The 20,783-nt window shown below is 40.8% G+C and overlaps 1 protein-coding gene and 1 long non-coding RNA gene across 2 annotated transcripts; one reads left to right on the top strand and one right to left on the bottom strand.

The window, feature by feature from the left end:
- Window positions 1-7,878: 7,878 nt before the first annotated feature.
- Window positions 7,879-12,136, bottom strand: LOC145448471 (uncharacterized). Its single transcript, XM_080326853.1, has 4 exons — window positions 11,939-12,136; window positions 11,724-11,873; window positions 8,408-8,537; window positions 7,879-8,032 (listed from the first exon to the last, which is right to left on the bottom strand). The coding sequence occupies exons 1-4, from the start codon at window positions 12,070-12,072 to the stop codon at window positions 7,961-7,963; spliced, it is 486 nt and encodes a 161-aa protein (XP_080182979.1). The 5' UTR covers window positions 12,073-12,136; the 3' UTR covers window positions 7,879-7,960.
- Window positions 12,137-18,348: 6,212 nt separating this feature from the next.
- LOC145448123 (uncharacterized) lies at window positions 18,349-20,331 on the top strand. Its single transcript, XR_013917813.1, has 4 exons — window positions 18,349-18,526; window positions 18,741-18,881; window positions 19,959-20,091; window positions 20,189-20,331. It is a non-coding gene; the product is annotated as an uncharacterized LOC145448123 (long non-coding RNA).
- The last annotated feature ends 452 nt before the right edge of the window (window positions 20,332-20,783 follow it).

The raw sequence follows: 20,783 nt of genomic DNA, 5'->3' as shown, positions 1-20,783 counted from the left end.
GACAGAAGTAGAAGTTACGTCTTAAATTTCTACCAAGTAATTATGCATGGCCGCCCTTCCCTGAAAAACTGAAAACTGTCAAGCAAAAGTAGAATTTAGTCTGAAAGTCTGGTAAGTATGGTGCATGCGGGCAGAATCCGCCATTTGATTTCTGAATATTAATAGTTGGACAGGACAATTACTTCACACGTATATGAGCACATACGATGGCATTTCTACTTTGGTAGAAATCATTCATCAACCACGATGCTCTTTCAATATATTTTCCTTATACTAGCTATGTTACGCTCCTGCCTAATCCTCCAAATACGCTCACTCAGACAATCAATATATACCAATTACCAACACTGGCTGAGATGTGGAATACAAAATGGCGTCGTCATAGCATTCAAAGCCGATAAAACTTCGACGAGACAGTCGGTCTCAGCGAAGTTCTTCTGTTGCCTGAGGATTCGAGATGCTCTCACGACCGATATTCATCTATGCAACTATGCAGCGCATGCTGGCGTGCCTACGGATGGTGCGAACATTCTGAATATAAACCTTGACAATTCTGAGGTTCGCATCCGCGAAACAACCGCAGTAGGTTCTACCCTTTGTCGAAAGTGTTAAGTATTCTTTTAATGTCGCTCTCCCACAACAAGTGTCCGACTGTCCGTATTTACTGCGGAGCTTGTCGGGATATTAAAGGGTCTTTTGTGGGCTGAAAACAATCTTCGCCCACAGTGTGAATTAGCTATTTTTTCAGACAGTCTGAGTGCCATTTGGGCCATAGCCAATCGTCAGTATGAGAATTTTTTAATCACTCAAATTATTCTGTCTTGCAGAAATCTGTCGCGGAGCAACATAATTACGCATATAATATGGATTCCCGGGCACAGAGGAGTGGGGCAAAACGAGCAGGCTGATCAGCTAGCCAGAAACGCAGCGTGATGCCGAACGTCAGCTTGTGAGGTCGAACAAATCTCGCTGTCAATCAAGGAAGTACGACTGCAAATCGCCAAACACTGTGAGCAAAGATGGAATGATGAATTCAAGGACTCAGATGAATATTCGCAATATCGCGAAATATTTGCTTCGCAAACAATCATGCCAAGCTGCAGCATATCTTCACGAAAAATCAATTCTCATAAATTCTCATCAATTCTCATAAGATTGCAAACGGGCCACTGCAGACTCCACTGGCACCTTCGCAGAATCGGGTGTCATGACACGGGTTTATGCGATGCGTGCGATATCGACGAGACGGTCGACCACTTTTTAATTGATTGCGAACGCTACTCGACCCACCGCGATCACTTGAAGACGACAGCGGCGAATCTAGGCATACCGTTTCAGCTCACAAAACTGTTATCAGATCCACGGATTTTACTGCCAGTGGCTGAATTCGTTATCCTCACCGGCAGACAGTTGTGACCCTAATGGATTATCAGACTCTTGAGACCTGGTGTAAAAGGCCATAGTAGCCGAACACCATATGTACAATACTAACAACAACAACCCTCTGAATACATTATTCCGGTAAACTCAACATCTATGATCAAACTTCCTTGGATTACAACTTGCTATCATATAATCTGTATCAAGGGGAACCTTGTAACGCCATTGAACGTACTGATTCTTGAGATTGTTGTTTACAAATCCCGCTACTTTAGATTTTTATAGTAAAATGACTCGCTTCCATCACTATACCTTCGTGCTTGATCCATGCTTTTATTTCTGTGCGGTCGCAGAGTCATTCATGTCGGGTTCCATTAAAAACAAACAGTGTTTTAAAACACTTTGCTCAAAACATTTTTTAAACAATACCTTCGAAAAATCATAGTATGAGCCTACGGATGATTTCCAACCAATATAATCGACGTATACGATATGGAGTGGCTGGAACCCTCGAAATCGTCGTTGCTTCGACAGCTATAGCAAGTAGAGATAACTGTTACAGAATGGATATTCTGATGATGATGACCGCCGATCGTAAAAATACAGCAAAACGTTGTAGTCCTGGTTAAAGATATTTTTAATCTGTTTATGACCGTGGTCAGAAGCTCTTTTCGTCGAAGGAGTCCCGTAAAACTTTTAATTGTGAATGTCAAGCCACTGTGACATCACATACAAAGATTCGTGACGTCATGGCTATATTAAAAACCATAAAACACGTTTTAAACAAGTCCCATGTTTTAAACGTGTTTGTTTTAAATTTATTTCTGTTTTAAATGCAACCCTATATCTATGCCTGATAATACAGCAAATGCTGTATTTGGGTCCGTGGTGCAAAATAGTTCCTATGAGCTTTGAAGATTTTCCGGGCATTCTTGCAATATATAATGTGCGAATGTGGGGCACTTACGGTCTCAAATTGACTTTGGATCTATTAGAATTTTACCATCGAATTGTTAACATATCCTGCGATAAGAAATTTCGTTGAAGTCTCATCGTTATCAGTGACATCTTATGAATTACGTTCTGCATTCGGCATGGACAGAAATGTAACTGCTTCTACACCAGGGGTCACCAACCCGGTGCCCGCGGGCCACAGGTAGCCCGCGAGGACCAGATGAGTAGCCCGCGAGCCCATTCTAAAAATAGCATTCACCATTATTCGTCAGATTATTACCAGCGACCTTTTAAATATATAGATTAATTGATTCCGCAATTCTTGTGTAAAACACGCTAACATGTAGCTTACCAAGTGACAATACATATACATATAAACACTTACAAAATATCTTCAATTACAATAGTAATATGTAGATATATGTGATAGAATAACCGGAAATTGAAGATACGCCGCACTGCCTACACAAGCGACATGACGGAATGCTATTGTCTTCTTGAAATGGCAGGGGTCCGTTATGATAGCTCGACATCCAGGACAATGTCAAGCTAGTAAACAATATTACTATTTGGAGTCAAATAGCTGTGAAGTGCTAGCAGATTTTCAATATCTGTATGCCCATTGCCCATTACGTATTGCATCTTTTGACACAGCTTGTTTCTCTTACACTCAACGCAGTTTAATACCATGTTTCTAACTTACTGTAATCGTTGCTGCTGCACGGTATAACGAAATCTTGCCATTTCTGGATGCTGAACAGTCGGAGATTAAAATTGTAACACTGCGAAATGACCTCCACCTCAAAGCCTACCAGACTGCAGCAAACGTTTGGTGCCTTGTTGACACGGAAAAGTACAGTGGTGTATGCGCAGATGCTGTCAAGGTTGCAAGAGTGTGTGGTTCAACTTATCGTTGTGAATCAGCCTTTCGGACATGAAAATCATCAGAAACAAACACAGAACACGCTCGACTAATGCATATCTGGAACGCTCACTCAGAGTTGCAGTGTCAAGTTACATACCAGAGTACAGCGCACTAGTTGATATCATACAATGCCAGGCTTCCCACTGAATACTATAGAAACAGATAACATGATGTCCAGTCTAAAGTGGAACATTATATATTTTGAAATTTGAGTTGTATAATTCATACAAACATTGTGCGAAGTAATTCATGATTTCGTAAAAATATTAGTGGATAGCTAATTGAAATGAGATATATTGATTTAAAAGACTCTATTAGAAGTCTTAACCACAATGTGATTCCTGCCCAGTGCTATGAATATCAAAGCGGAAATACAGTGTGGTGCGGGTAAGCGGCGGGAGTAAATAGTAGCCCGCCGCTTTAATCAGTAAGCAAAAGTAGCCCTCGGTTGCAAAAAGGTTGGTGACCCCTGTTCTACACCAATACCGAGAAAACCATTACCGAGAATGGGCATTACCGAGAATGGACATTACCGAAAATGGACATTACCGAGTATGGACATGGCCGAGAATGGTCATCACCGAGAATAGGCACCACCGAGAATGGACATTACCGAGAATGGCCAATGTCAAGAATATAGCTTACGGGGACTGACGTTGTCGAGAAATTTATACCTGAGCATCGATACCGAATGGGGTGATGCACACACACGACCTTTTGATATGCATAACATGCCTGCATTGCATATATTGCATTCTCGGTAATGTCCATTCTCGGTGGTGTCCATTCTCGGGAATGGCATTCTCGGTAATGGTTTTCTCGGTATTGACCGGACACCAATGTAACTCCTATCGAATCAAAATTACCAATGAATTAATTTACAATTTTGCAAATTCCGATAGACGGGCCGAAAATTTAAGATCAATCAATATAAAACAACAATTCAACATTAAGGATGTATACAATATTTATATTTGCGTCGAATTATCATCATGACGCCATATGTTCCTGTTCCCACGACCTTCAAGGTATGTAATTTTGATTGTTCGTCAGACTTTGCCTTTAGGTTTTAGTTTCAGTCTGTTTAAATCCCTTTACTGTGCCGTTAACTCTTGAAAAGAGGCACCCAAAAAGTCTTCGAGTTCAATAAATTTATAATTACATTGGATGTTGTGTTGAAAGCTATCTTCAAGTTTTGTACCACGAACAAGCTATTTCAGAACCTTTCAGGAAAAAACAAGCATAATTCAAACATTTCAGGCGGCAAGTCGGTAATCCCAGCAGCCTCGAGAGATAAAACGGCCAAAACGTGGAGATGACGAGAAATTCCGTGCCCAAAGCAATTCCAAGCCTTCGTACTGGTTCGAGATGATACCTCCGCTAATGAAGCATTATTCTGCAAGTAATTGCTGATTGCAATGTTTTGGTCACGAACGTGACATCACACAAGCGTTCCAATGTCAATTGTACTTTAATTTGGTTTCGATTACTAAACAAAAGATCGCTTTCCCGGACACCCATGGGATTCTAACTTGACATTTAACCTCTCTATATACTCTACAAGTCCCACGATATCGCAGCATGACAATGACAGTGATGACGGCAGGTTGTTTCGACTTGATTTCGATTCTTGTATTTGATGGAGAGAAACGCTGACGACAATTCCCGGGAGTGTTTTTTTTTCTGCCGTATTATGTTTGTGCCCCTTTTGTCAGAAACAACTACAGTACATTTTCAAAAACATTTTACGCTGATTTGGTTGAGTGAACAAGACTCCTATCACGCATCAGCCGTTTCCCGTAGTCTCCTTTCCACCTAAAACAAGCTTAGAAAGGTTTTCATCAGATCGCATAATATCAAAATCTGCAATATGGTATTTTTTCTGCTTCACTTGGCCATATTGGCTACATTGAAAACACCATGAATAATGCTAAACAGCCACAGGCATTATGCGTCTGACCTACTTTTCCCCCTGCAAACGACCAGTTTGATTCGTGTTATAAGGGGACTTGGTTAGATCCACGCCAGTTAAAACAAAAGTCAATTTAAAACAAACATGCTGAAAACTTGGCCGCTGTTTAAATCATGTTTTTATTGCGTGTTTTTTTTTAGACATGACGTCATGAATGCTTAATCGTGAAGTCACAGTGGAATGACATTGACAATTGAAAATATAAGGTAAATATGACTCCTTCGACGAAAAGGACGTCCGAACACTGTCATAAATGGACCAACAATATCTTTAACCGGAACTACATCCTTAATGATCATTTTTACGGTCGGTGGTCATCATCATCAGAACACTCAAGTGACCCAATCCGTAGCAATGATATATATCTGAATGCAATATATGTTTAAATGGCGACGATTTCTAGAGTTCCAGCCACCCCACATTGTATACCTCGACTATATTGGATGCAAATCGTCCGTAGGGTCATATTACATTATTTTTCGAAAGTAAATTTACGCAATTATGGCATGATTATATAACGTTTGGAAAAAACTTATTTTTTTTGAAAAGGCATTGGTTTAAAACACTGTTTACAACATGTTTTAAACAAAGTGTTTTGAAACATCATTTGTTTTAAATGCAACCCTATACGTACAGCACGTTTCGAAGTGCTGAAGATTTATTTGAGCTCCGCCGCCCAAACGTCGTTGTTTTTACGGCCTCTGTACAAATTAATCCAAAATAAAGACCCGGTGAATGATGCATACAATGAAGAGAATGAATAATGGCGAGGAAGCGGCATAACATAGACCAGTGATCTTCAACTAGTGTGCGCGGTGCACCCCTTGTGTGCGTGAAAATCTGCATGAGGTGCACCAGTACGAAAGGGTGCTTAGGGGTACGGGAGATGCAGATGTAATTTTAGTAGACTGAACAATAAGGTTTTGTCCACTTTTTTGACTTTTTTCAAAGCGTCCTCGGAGGACGCCCTTTTGTCCTCATTTTTTAGATTTTGTCCTCTTTTTTGAGAATTTTGATCAAATTTACGGCCAAAATCGACCGAGATGCCGTAAATCAGTATCGAAGTAACGATCAGGCGGGTATTTTGGGAGCTGAGCCGGAAAGTTTACCTTTTTTTAGTCAACCGACCACGAGGTGGGAAAAATTTACCATTGTTTCAGGATTTTCCTCCGGTTTTGCAAGTCTGAAAATTCTGAAAAATTTGCCTTTTTTAAGATTTCCAAAATATGGTAACCCTACTGAACAGGGAACACTAAGATCTGACAATTTCACATTCAAATATAACTGATGACTTGAGCGATTTTTTTTATCTAGAAGACGGAAGATTTTAGCCTAAAAAAACAAAATTAGTTGTCTTTCCACATAACATTAGAATTGTACTGCTAATCGTCATTTCTGGATGGATTTGTCTGTCTTTACGAAGTAGTTTGGCCTGAAAAAACTTTTTTGACTTGAAAACTAACAAATTTTTACATGAAAAAAATTTAACGAAATCTCGACTTATTAAGAATTCCAGTAGTTATATCACGCATTATGGTAGAAATAATCAAAATTTGTTGTAGTACAACGAAGGATACTTTCCTACATTCTCGGGTAGAGAGTGTCTGTCATTATAAGTAGCTTGCCAAGAATGGAGAAGGAACCTTCAACAGTAGCAGTTGTTGATTGGCAACACTGAGGTTGTGCGTACACGGCTGGTGACACACCGTGTTGCGTTATTCTGACAATGTTGTCTACATCACAATTTTTCATCATGCGCTTCTTGATATAAGAACCAATGCCCACGCAATCTTGCCTCAGTTAGGATATTGCGGTACTTTGAGCATATAACACCTTGTCAACCTATTTGCTTTATTTGACCGTTTGTGATTCACAGTAAGCAGATAATGGGCCGTCTACAACGGTAGATCCTATGAAGTGGGCTAGGCTACAAGCTGTAAAATGTCAAATGATAAGTTCATCGACAGTGCAAACATCTACGATACCAACGAAATGCAGGCTGCAAAATAATTTTGACTTTGTAAACAATTTCAACAATTTTTTTGACCTAACTCTGCAATTTTGACTAAATTTTGACTTCTTTTGACATGTCAAAAAATCGCCCTACTGGTGACCTTTTTGTTTAGTTATAGCCTACTAGCCACACTAAAAAGGTTGAAGAGCACTGAGATAGACAGTCGAAAGAACAAGATTGACCAATTCTACATAGGACATTGATGCCATAGAGCCGAGGTGGATGTTAGATTGATATATCGCTCTTGATCGTTACTACATCCTCCAATCTTGTTCATTACATCACATTGTATATTGCATGTCTTAATTAAGCGGATGTAAATATGCTGGAGCCTAATTACGGTTATAGGCTGCAAGATGATTGGTCGGCAATTACAGGAGCCTGCTAGGAATAAAACGGTAACGAAATGGCAATGATGAAAAATACCCAGCCCGAAAGCCCCTTACGATTTCGTTTAGGACCTATTCTACGAGATCTTCGCTCAAATCCGAGTGTGATTTTCTGATTACGCAATGTTCACTCTATTCTCAAACTGTCCCACGCAACTGAATAGTGAATATTCATCGATCGCCTCAGAGACTACAGTAGCCTCCCCCGATTAATCGCAGTACAGAAAAACAATCACGCGACATATACTTGACAATACATGTATAATATGCTTCAAAACTTCGTAAAGTTCATTTGGTCAACATCAACAATAAATCGCATGTTTGCCTCAATCCTGGCTCTGGGTGAGGATTTGTACACCCAAGACGAGTGGTCGGAAGCAACTGCATCCATTCGGGATCTAAAATAAAGGCACGTGAAGAGCAACAATAACACTTACTTCGAGAAAAGCTCCAGCGCATAATTATCTCTCACACACGCATTATGCTCACACTACCTAACTCCGTTTGTTTTTCAATAAGCATTCCAACTCAGATCCGCTGAGGTTAAGCCCGACGAAGCGCAACATGTAAAGGTCACCAACACGCGACCCGCGAGGTCATATTTTGCGGCTCGCTAACTGATTTGAGACATCGTTAGGACGCATATAGTAAAGCATTTTGAAATGCTGAAATTGATTTCAGTTCCCACACCATACAACACACACGCACAACCAAACTCGCACACATTTACATACCCATACAGCCACTTATAGGTCTATACCGGTCTATCTTACCTTGACCCAGGCGAGAATGGCGTAATAAAGACCTTTGTGTTTAATGATTACCGATTTCTGCGTCCAGCCAAAAGTAGTGGAGCAATAACATTTGCTGGAGCTAAACTTGGAGCAAAATTCCCCTTCGTTTCTGTAAACGTACAATTGAACAACATATTACTGGAACAAAGAGTTTTGATATTAAAATAGATGTTTAGTAGGAACATGATCTGATATCTTCGCGGAAGGTAGGCCCATATGCCTATGCAGTGCGCACCTAAGGATGTTCAAAAAAAAACTTTTTCTTCAGATTTCACTGGCTACTAGATAAAATTGTTAGGTTGGTGAAAACAACACTGCACACCAACTTTGGCTCAATTCCAATCAGTAGAAGCGATTTTCTTGCACTAAAAAGTTTTGAATTTATTTTTAAAAAACGAAAAAACAAAATTTCAAAATTTTCTGTCAACCCCATAAAATTGTAAAGCTGTCAGAAGAAAAGATGCACACCAAATTTGGCTCAATTCCAACCACTAGAAGCGGAGTTATTGCAGTAGAAAAATTTTCATTTGAATAAAATATAGTATTTAAGGTGACTAACTCTTTAATTATTTATTATAAAATCATGGAATGCACGTGTGCAGTGCAGTGAAATTTACTTTGCAAGTATTTATATGTATGAATTAGCCCGGTATATAGCAATGCATCAATAAACTCGGACCAGTTTGATCTCACATGCATTATATCGGTTATTCTATTCTTCAATTTATAGATACGGTATTAGATACATGGCGATGGCGAGGGTATAGGCGAATGCATACCACCACATAGAAATCGTAGGGCGACGCACTGCATTCGGCGAGAAAGCATATGTATAATAATCTGGATACTAGAGCATACGCCATCACTTCTTCTTCTGTTATGATTTCATATCGCTCGTACAACGATCAACTTCAACGCGATTTACGATTGGTAAAGCCTGAACCATATGTAGGCTATTTATGTTTTGCGAAATGAGTTTGCTTTAATATTCCTCACTCACTTCTCAATGCCTAGTGCTCATGCTCACTATACTTTTCCCATATCACTCGATGCCAGAATAAGGGGAGATATCCAGATTTCATCGTTCAACATCAGCAACTCAATTTTACTATGGTTATTATTCATCAGTGATTTATAGCAGTCGAAGCAATATCATAGCTCTAATAATGCTATACAATTCTGCTTGGTGCTTTTGCAATATAGGTGCTGAGAAGATTATCGTACGGCGCATATGCGACACAATATTCAATATATTTATATTAATAAGCCTATACGTGCGTACGGCTGCGCACTGCGCATGCGTAGCGTATATACTATATAGTGTATATACTATATCAGTGGTTCTTAACCTTGCCTCCAGCGCCCCCCAAGGGGCGCTGGCGATTTTGAAGGGGGAAACGCTCAAGGGGCGATATGGGGGGCGCTGGGCTCAGGGGGGCGGTATGGGGAGCGCTGGAGAGAAATGGCTTCGCAGTAGATGATGTGATGGTAGGACATATCCTTAATGAGTATTCAGAGCAAATTAACACCGAAAACTTCCTTATAGATAGCTTACAAAAGACATATAGGTTTAATTGTCCATATGCGCCTAACTGACTGGCACCTATTGCTCCTGTCTTGGCAATCTGAACCCCAGAAGACGAATTCCATCTGGCAGGGAAAAATTATATGCCGGTGAAGAAATACCAATTTGAAATCGTGTGCGTCTTTTAGTTTAGTACGATTGGGCGACAGGGATATCTAAAACTAGATATTCCTGTTGGGCGATATCCCTGTTGGGCGATATCCCTGTTGGGCGATTCTATATTTTTTGATATAGCAGACAGGAGGTCACGAAATAACATCATGCAACGAAGTCATACCAACGGGTTCGCCCGCCCGAATATGTTTAATCATTAGTTACGGGCCCTACAGTTTCCAAGACACCTCACAATGTTCGCTCTGCGTTTTGACGAGTCTGCGCACACTCAACAACTCACTGCACAGACCCTTGGACAACAGTGCGTAACGACTAAAAAAAGGTCATAACTTCGGATTTGTTGTGCGCAACGTAGATTTTCTGTGCGCAGAGACCGCGTCAGCACTGCGCACGTGCGCAGATTAGAGGGAACACTGCACCTCACTCAGCTCTACCGGTACATCTGGTAACGTGAGCAGAGAAGACAAGAAATTGATAGCAATATATATGCAATTCCCGATCTTACTGACCGATTTTATCGTGAATTATCGAAGGTTTTCGCAATTCGCACTGGCTCGCTTAACGGTACAGCTGATTTCGTGGCAAAAGCGAACAACGTGATGGGGGGCGGTCGGTTTATCACTCTATGGGAGCCCAAGACCCAAGTTTTTTCGGGGGCCTGACGAAGTACCGTTTCGTTCCTGCCAACGGGTATACGTCCGAAGATGTATAATTATTATTGAGGGGTCCTACCTTTTCAATCACACATCACTCAGCTCTACCGGTAAATCTGTTTACGTGAGCAGAGAGAGGATAAAAATTGATATCAATATACATGCAATTCCCGATCATATTGACCAATTCAATCAATACTTATTGAAATTTTTCGCGCTTCGCGCGTCTAGGCCAGAATAGCTGGCTGAGTAAATGGACACCCAATGTAGATGATTAGTATAAGCAAATAGCGGATATCCGAATGGGGGGTCTGGGGCCGAAGCCCCCCGGAAGTTTGGTTTATCCCCCGATGGGGGGCCCAACCAAGACCAACGTTTTATTTTGGGGGGAGGGCTGACGAAGTGTTGTTACGGCCCTGGTAACGAATTAATTGCACGCCCGAATATGTTTAATTATTAATTGCGTGCCCTTTATTTTCACATACAACAGCTCACTCAGCGCTACTGGTAAATCTGATTACGTGGGCTGAGAGGACAAAAAGTTTATAGCGACTTATTTATGTAATTACCACCTATTCATTCATGCATTATAGAAAATTTTGGTACCTAGGGCGACCAGGCCACACAAACTTTGCTGACCATCGCCATCACGCTACTGGGTTCTTGGGGGCGAAGCCCTCAGAAGTTTGGTTTATCACGCTATGGGTGCGCAAGGCAATCGTTTTTAGGGGGTTGACGAAGTGCTGTTACCGCCCTCTCTCTTACTCATTGGCTATATTACATTCCTTACAATATGAGGTTGGGGGCGCTGGAGCACGATAATTTTTGAAAGGGGGCGCTGGAGGAAAAAAGGTTAAGAACCACTGTACTATATACTATATATAGGCTACATATATGTGCTTCGACCGACGAAGAAATAATGTGAAATGAAATGGCCGCTCACCTGCATCTTACCCCCTGAGAGACATAGGTCTTGTAGAAGTCAAATTCCAAACCGTAATAATATCCAGATTTGAGATGGATAACGCAATTGCGAGTTTTGCATTTGTCGTCATTGACAATCCAGGACGGGGAGCATTTGTTTCCCAGACGTCTGAAAAACAAATATCAGGCCCAGTCATGGAGTAGCCATTAACAAGCTCGTGAATTCTCGTTTACTTCGGTTTCGGACAAGTCTCGGCCGGAATGAAGTTTTTAACACTTTGTTGTCGCAATTTCACCGGTGTTAGTTTCTTCGGTCCGTCACAATACGCCAGGGCCAAGTAAGCCGTCAAAATAACGATCAGTTTCATGATATCGGGTCCTCAAGCGGAATACCAGATATAGCGAATAGGTTAAATTTTGACAGCATTCGCCGAGTCTGTTGCTTTTATAGTGATCGGTTGGCCGGTGGATTGCCGCAGGAAATTGGATCTCCCTATAATGGTTTGTCCCATTTTTCCCTTTGAAAGTATGCCGCATATCGTGACCTTGACGGGCGAACTCGATCACGACTTTCAGTCACGCGGTGTGCTGTTGTTGCGAAACTCATTTTTTCTCGTAAGACATTATACAACGAATCAGCCAAATTATCTTTCAATCTGTCTCTCTCTCTCTCTCTCTCTCTCTACCGACTATTTTGAGGGTTCTAACATCCCATATCGATATACGTCGGCTATATCGGGTGGTAGTTGTCGCTACGCTCATACAACATGTTTTTTGAAAAGTATTTACACTATTATGGCATGATTTTGCAACTTGAAAAAAAGGATTTTTACAGGCCTTTACCGTTTGTTTTAAATAGAGCCCGACCGATTATCGGCTCGCCGATAATATCGAGTCGATATCACGCTTGGAGAGAAGATTTCAATCAGTAAGAGAAATGAGAACTTCAATCATGCTGGACTGACCCTCGTAATGATAGAGAAAAGCGTCGCGTCGAAACATTTCCCGGTTCGGTACCAACAGAGCTAATTATACCAGTAATGTATGCAGTCGTCTGACTGAGGCCTGCGGCTGCGGGGCCACCATGATAGGAAATATGCGAGCATAGAGGGCAAGAAAATCAAGCAAACGTGGAATAAAGCCAGTAATTGATACGAAAATTTTTGATTCCATGATGACATTGGCCAATTCTGACAAAAGAGTGTAAAATATTGATCAATTGATTGTTGAAATGCTGGTCAAAGGCCCATGGGGGATGGGTGGAGCAGTTGCAGACGTGGACAATTTGAGTTGTTTTGCACATTCTCATCAGCTATTTGTTAATGATGTGCTGAAGGCTCCAGGTGCATTGTCAGAAAAATATCAATATCAATATTTGGTTAAACCATTGAAGGAAAGATCCCCTGCAAGGGAGCGGTGGAACCGAAATGAAGAAAGATTTCCTGCTGTGCCACTGACTATGCTACCAAGTGAAAGACTGTTCACTGTGTTTAGTACTATATGCATCATCTATGGAAGACCACAGAAGTTCACTCCTTGGAGAAAGAGCCGAGAAATTGTGCTTCGTGAACTGTAATCTGCAACTGCTGGATTGGTGCTTTTGATACATTTTTATAGTTCCTTGATCATTCATTTCATGTTCAAGCATATCAATGGCTGTAAAGTTGTTGAAAGAAATGCTCTCAGGTGTTAAATATGGGCCTTGAGCTAGATTCCATATCTTTTGAATATCGGCTGAATTTATCGGGGTTATCGGTGGAGGTGCTGGATATCGGTCTTATCGGTATCGGCTCAGAAATCCAATATCGGTCGGGCTCTAGTTTTAAATGCTATCCTAATGACAACAATTTTACTGAATATAGAACAGGGCTCTGCAACCGGGTGTGTCGTACACCCCCGGGTGTACCATAACTTTGAAAGGGCGTATACCACTCGGATGGGGTCTACTGGGGTGTACCAGATCCGCATGAAAATGGACCGATGACTAGCTATCAAAATATATAGGCAAATTTATGCTTCAGAACAGGTTGTTCATATCAGCTGTACGGAACTTGTGGATTACATTTCTCGTGTGAGGTCATAAGCTGATGCTTCACATATTAGTCCATTTTGCAGTAAAACAAGGTGGTTTTAACGTGTGTTCAGCTTGCGATATCTGTCTATAAATGATTCTTGATGAACCCGCCGCGAAAGCTCAGACATTTTGAATTGGTACTTCCTGCAAGTTGCGTATAAATAGCGCAGTGTACATAATTGCAGAGGCGCATCCAGGAAGTCTCGTGGGTCGATTGAAGTATCTCTGTGTTAGATCGTGGTCCGGTAACCTCGAGCCCTGATTAGCATTTACTATTTACTATACATTGCAGCGTTGCTCATCTTCATTTTGATTAGGCCAAGGGTAGCGAGCTGGTGGACATACGGCCGCCTGCAGCTGTAAAACAATACTTATGCGACCGTCTACACATAATTATTATAGTGGCCGTCAATATGCGACTTGAATTGACGAAGTGGTTACGAAATTTTTGAGAGATTTTAATTCAACTTAAAATTTTTCTTCGCGCTTATCGCGATTCAGGGTTACTTTGATTTTTCGTTATAATATAATTGTGATATTGCAATCTGAACCCACCGTACAAATGCGATCCGCAGAAGAAGTTGATGTACCCAATAAAGAAATATCAAGTTCAAATCGTGTGCGTCTCAGGAATGAATGTTTTTCTGGTACGTTTGGGCGATTCCAATAAATTTTCACTATACCGACAATCCTCATGGGAGGTCAAGAAATAACATCATACAACAAAGTGGTTGATAAAAACCGGAAGTGCATCATCACTAATTTTGTGCCCACAATTTTCAAAGAAACCCCCTCCATCAGCTACGCCGGTCAATTTGATCACGTGGGCGGAGAATGGATGAATATTTGACAGTAATATGTGAAACTATTAATTTTATCGACGAAATTAATTCACGAGGTCGAAAAAATTATAATTAAACGATTAATTTCCCTAATATTTATACTCGCGATTTCGGTACATATATGTAGGAAGCGTGCCGGGGTATTCTGATTCTACAATCAGAAACTTTTATGCACGAGCTATATCTCACGAGGTCTACGATGACGCAGAACTCCACAAGAGTTATCTGCGGTGCAAAGTTCCCATGCAGTAGCCAATTTACCATGAGTATTTGTCGTCCAGGTGCGTCATGACGCCTCTCCGCTGAGATGCGGCCATATTATGCTATGTATGTAATCGTACCATGGCCGTGAATTGCAAAAAATGGTTGAACAAGAACAACCATGAATTAATAGGCTCACTACGGAATCAGTGTCAAAGGGTGAACGAGTTTTGAGTAAACGTTAAAAGGGTGCACAACGACGAAAAAGGTTGAAGAGCACTGATATAGAATAGAGTATTGCTATAGTGTATTGTATTGTTAGTTGGATAATTCACCGCCTTCGGCAAGAAAGAGTGCGGTTCAAGTCTCCACAGTAGCTCGCTTCGATATATACCGGAAAATAATCTGGGCTCCTCTCCTGAATCGCTGACCATCCAGACCCGCCGAATGAGGAATAAAAAGCGAATGGCAAAGAACGGGAATGCGTCAAAACGCAATACAGCCCAAATATCAAGATCGCATAATTGATTGTTTCGATCCGTTCTGCTCGTTGTGTCTTGTGTATCGCATTGTACATTATGTGTCTTGAGCGGATGAAAATAACATCAACCTATGACTATATGATTATGCGAAGAACTCTATCATATTTATATATATCAACACTTAGGACAATTCAACAGCTATTTCTGTGCTTCCATTCGAAGTGCACATGGCAATTTGACTAAATGATCCAATTCTTCGATGCGGGCAACACGCCTTACTGTTCTTTAACTCCATTTGGATCAAGATACAATGAAGTGTCGGTGGGCATACGAAGAGGCGGATGAGATGACAAGACGCGCAATTGTGTATCGTTCGAAATCGCTCAGCAAAAACCAATTCTGACTCTCAAGGAGTTGAAAATGTTTTGTTACACTTTGGAAATTTCCTCTGCATGGTTCGTGTATCAGACAGTTCAAATTGTATCAGTAGACTCCAACCACAAAACCCACACACTCCATTTTTACATTAAAAATTATATTTTTCGAGCTACATCGAAAATCATGATTGTAATAATAACAAAGCAACTAAGAAACTTAAAGGCATGCGTAGTATAGGCCTATACTGGTATAAATTTGAGATGTATATGCGAAATATCGGATTTACCCCGCAGTACATTCGATTTTTTTCTGCGAGATTTTACCAAACCGACACGCCAAATGTATGTTTTCGGGTTTGCAGAGTCAGGAATAGCTCTGGGTACATTCAAATATAAATATATCAATGAGTAATAGCAGTTCTACAAAAATAACACCGAAATTTCAAGCAATCACGCAGTCCTCGAGGTGAATTTGGATGTGTTAAAATTTGAATGAACTATGGCGAAGCGTGCGTTTCCATATTCGCGTTCAGTTTGTGTGTGGTTGGATTTTGATTTCGTCACAAGTATACTATGCATTCATGATCGCAAGGAATCATCTGATATTTGAATAATAATATAGTCCGACACCACAGTGTATCTGTGTATGAACTACGAAGTCACGCGTATATCATCGCATACGATGACATTTTTACATTGCTACAACTTCAATACAACTTCAAGGTCAACCGAAAATATTCGGGTTTATTTCAAAATGAATATATTATTCAGTTGCTAGAAATCTTTAAGTCATGGCGATATTCTCACAATATATTATCCTGCATCAGTGGCTTATAGGTTATGCTAGATACTTTAACCATAGTTTCATATATGGTGTCGACACAAGCAAATCTCACGCCTCAGTGAAATTGATTCACGTCACAATTTCCATTTGGCTACAGGCAATTTGACGGTCATTTTTGACCGGCTTGCCGAGCATTAAATTTGGTAAAACGGGTATCAATCGAAAGCTGACTCTGCACTGATTACGAAAATATAAATTTTATCCCGCTCGTGGCCCTGGAACTCCCACAATCAGCCTCAGACTTTTCATTGTTATAGAGATTGGCATTGAGATGCAACAATGCTGTCTGGCGAAACGAGAGAGTAGCTCAAGAGCAAAAGAGCCAGACAGCATTGTTGCGTCCCAATGCCGATCTCCATAACAATGAAAAATCCGAGGCTGATTGTGGGAGTTCCAAGGCCACGAGCGGAATAAAATTTATATTTTCGTAATTAGTGCAGAGTCAGCTTTCGATTGATACCCGTTTTACCAAATTTAATGCTCGGCAAGCCGGTCAAAAATGACCGTCAAAATTGCCTGTGGCCAAATGGAAATTGTGACGTGAATCAATTTCACTGATGCGTGAGATTTGCTTGTGTCGACACCATATAGGACACTATGCTTTAACTAACTTACTTTAATACTCTACCGCAATTATTTACCCCGGTCGCTGAGTTTATTATTTCCTGTAACATATATAGTTTGAAATTTATATTAAACCTATATATCCCGTAGCCGTGGGTCCCAACCTAAGGTGTTATCTTGTCTTTATTTATATACTTTTTCCAAATTTTTTCTAGTTTTTTTTTTATTTTAGTGTTATGTCAATTGTTTATTTAATTTGATGCCAATGGTGTATTAAACTTTTGTGCTTTCGGTCGTCCGTTCTGTTGTTTTTTCTTTCTTTAACAACAACAATATGACGCAGTACAGTAGTTTAGTAGCATAATTATTGCAATAGCCGATAGTATGTTAATTGAGATTCAGGAAAAATTTAGGCAGTCGTCCGCAGAATTAATAATTTGTCTAAAGGGGTCCGTCACAACAAAAAGGTTGAGAACCCCTGTCCTATTGCATGAAAATCCTATACTTCTTAACACATTTTGTCCGTGGCACACAAGGCTGGAAACGGCGACAGGCACCACTTAAAACTCAAAATTAATAACAATAATAATAAACCACACTTTATGAGTTACGGAAGACAAAATGGCGTCGTCATAGCTTCAAAACTGATGAAACTTGATCGCGACAGTATAGTTCCGTTGCCCGGGGAATCGTGAAGCAGTCACGACCAATATTCGGCGATGTAACTAGACGACGCGACGATTGTTTTGGATCTCATTTCATGTGCATATCGGATATTAAACACATCAACGATATCGTTTTTTATGTAACAAGGTGCGATACTTTGCACTGTCAACTATTTGAAGAGCCATATATAAAGATATAGCAATTCTGATATTGGATCGTATACCCATATTATACTACAACGGTACGTCGCTCTTGGGATTGCGTGTTGTTTTGCGCCATATAGGGTTGGTTGTAGCAGTAGTATTTTCGGGAGTATTGGCGTACATTAATTAGTTTGATTCAAGTGATACCTTGATGTGTAACACGCATTCGAAACCTCAGCGGCCTTGCGTGGTTCGTGACAAAGATATTCAAATCCAAGGTCTAAATAATTATTGTCCATGTCGTAATCGGTGCCCGTCGGTGCCAGTACACACTGAATGCATGATGCAACATATATTATAATCGATACCCGAGCAAAATTCCCGGTCGCCCTACAAAATTTCCAGCACCTACAGTCACGAGGTCAATTGTCACCGGTACAATAAAAGGCCCACATGTCCTCGTTAGCACAAAGTCAAGTTTGACAGAAGAAGCGACCATGAATATAATATTGATACTGTGTGGCCTGGTGGTGGTGCCAAGGACCTGAGATACTAAAGCCGGCGATTGCGCAGACGAGACTCAATGACAAATTTGCGCCAAACACGGAATCCAAATGCGAAGCGCCGGGGTGAGCACAGAAATCGATTGTTACATACGCATTCATCAGCATACCCAATAATATATGTAGGTAGGCTTTCGACTTGTGAAGAAGGTGTATTGACACAGCAGTATACGTGATATATGTTACTTCGTAGTCGGAAACCTTTTGTCCTATCTTATTTTCAGAGCTACGCGTTTCTGAGCTGTGCACATTGTGAGATAACGCGACTATTATTTTTCAGAACGTTGTCGGCAAAATGTTCGGCCAGGTTCGCTTTGGGGTGTCGCAGGAAAGAATGTGTGGTCTTTCACAGCAAGGGCTACTACGGTGGACTTGAATTCGATTTCATGAAAAGCTACAAGTTTACCGGGATCGGTTGCCGGTGGGTTTGGATTTGATCATTATTTCGCTTTTTGTCAGTTTTGTGCGCTCTACGACATGAAAAATGGCATGGGATTTTTGTTGAAGAGGCGCCCTTTAAATACTCATCAACACTCGGTATTGGTATCCATGAATTCAAATTTTAGCAAATTTCAAGATACGCCTGTATCAAAATGGAATTACAAAACCTTGTGTCCTCAAAATGCATAACACTGAAGTCACTTCATGTTGTTTTTGCACACCTAATAAAATCAAAACTACAATTTTCGTAGCTATATACACTAACTATTAGTGACAAGCAGCGTATAATTTCGTTACCTGAAAAAATTATCTCTCATTATTCGACTCGAATCATTACAAATAATACTCTATTTCGATTCGAAACATTTTGCACAGCCCCACTAGCAATGCTGGATCATGTGGGAAACCCCAAGCAGTTTGCTACGCGTCTCGGTCTTGGCAGTGTTTGGGCCATTGCACGTCAAGGCAATATGCCCATTTCCCAGTCACAGCAGCTGATTCTCTTTTAATGTAATGTTGCTGTCATCGCCGAAGCCGTTTCAGATTGTGAGCAATAGCGATGTTGGGTAAAGGGGAATAGCTAACTTTGAACCTACAACAACAACAAAAACAATATTTTGAAACTGAAGTCAGGTTCAGCATTTCAAAATGTTTTACTAAGCCTTCTCCCGAAATCTCAAATGAGATCGCGGGTCGCGTGATGGTGACCCTTGATTTATAATGCCGGTTAATCTTAAGGTTCGCAGTGGATTATTGTAAGCTTTCGGGCGATTCCAATCTAATCTACTAATCTCTGTCGCTTACATAGCCCTGCTTACTTTCTTTCTGGGCTTTTGATTACACTACTGGGCTTTTGATTCACGGTGAGGAGCCAACAAAACCGCTAGCGCGTTGCTGGTCTTTATAAATGATCTGCATTAGGTATATAATGGATCTGACCAGCACATGGAAATAACCATACTGAACTGCCTCGTTGCGAGACTTGATACGCCTAATGTGCGCTGACATTTACCAAAAGAAAGCCTGTCTCTGAGTTTATTTCACATATATTTCACAGGACCGAAGGGGCGAACTGTTCCAACGACCCAAAGAACAACTATTGTTTCTGCATCACTCAGTTCAGCTGGCAAAAGAAGAGGGTAGTTATAGTACACAAGGGAGGATTGTACGCCGTTAGTGCCTGGGTGAAGGTATGTGAGCGCAATTTTACAGTTCGCAATACGTTGCAGCGCAAAGATCCTATTTCTTTCGATTATGCACCCACCACTTATTATATTAATCATGCAGATGCCATCCGGGTGCGAATGCTCTCAAATTCTTATCCTGTGAGAGATTCAGAAGCTATGACGATGAACGAATCTACACCGAGATCCACCAGATTGTTGAGAATTTCCTAATTTCAGTGCAAAATAAATCATGTATGTCTCGCATATAGTCATGTCAGCTTAGGACAGTAGTCGCCTCTAGTATATGCTGAGGATACTTGGTCAGGACGCCTGAGTTTCGTTGTGTTTGTTTTATTCACACAACGATGGCGCTTATCGCCTACAACAGTGGCCGGGAACCTATGACTCGCGAGCCATATGGCTCTTTGGGGTAGAAGATATGGCTCTTTGCCTAATATATATTTTTGTACTGAATTGATCAATATTGCAGCGACTTGTTAGTAAATTTTCATCACGGCCGGAATAATTATTCTCGTGACAGTATAAATATGTCTTTGAGAGGTAAAGACAATGCCGTCTTCAGGTTTAGGGGTTCGGTCCCCTTCTTTTCACAATCATAAAATTTAAGTTACTGTCACTCCGGCGGTCAATACCACTCGCGAATTCTATGTACTCGACTCGAAATCTTGAATTGTGCGACACGTTGATTAATCAAA

This window comes from Botryllus schlosseri, chromosome 10, assembly GCF_051294905.1.
Source record: "Botryllus schlosseri isolate E-star chromosome 10, Bs_hap1, whole genome shotgun sequence".
Lineage (NCBI taxonomy): Eukaryota > Metazoa > Chordata > Ascidiacea > Stolidobranchia > Styelidae > Botryllus > Botryllus schlosseri.
This window is presented reverse-complemented; position numbering and strand designations above follow the sequence as displayed.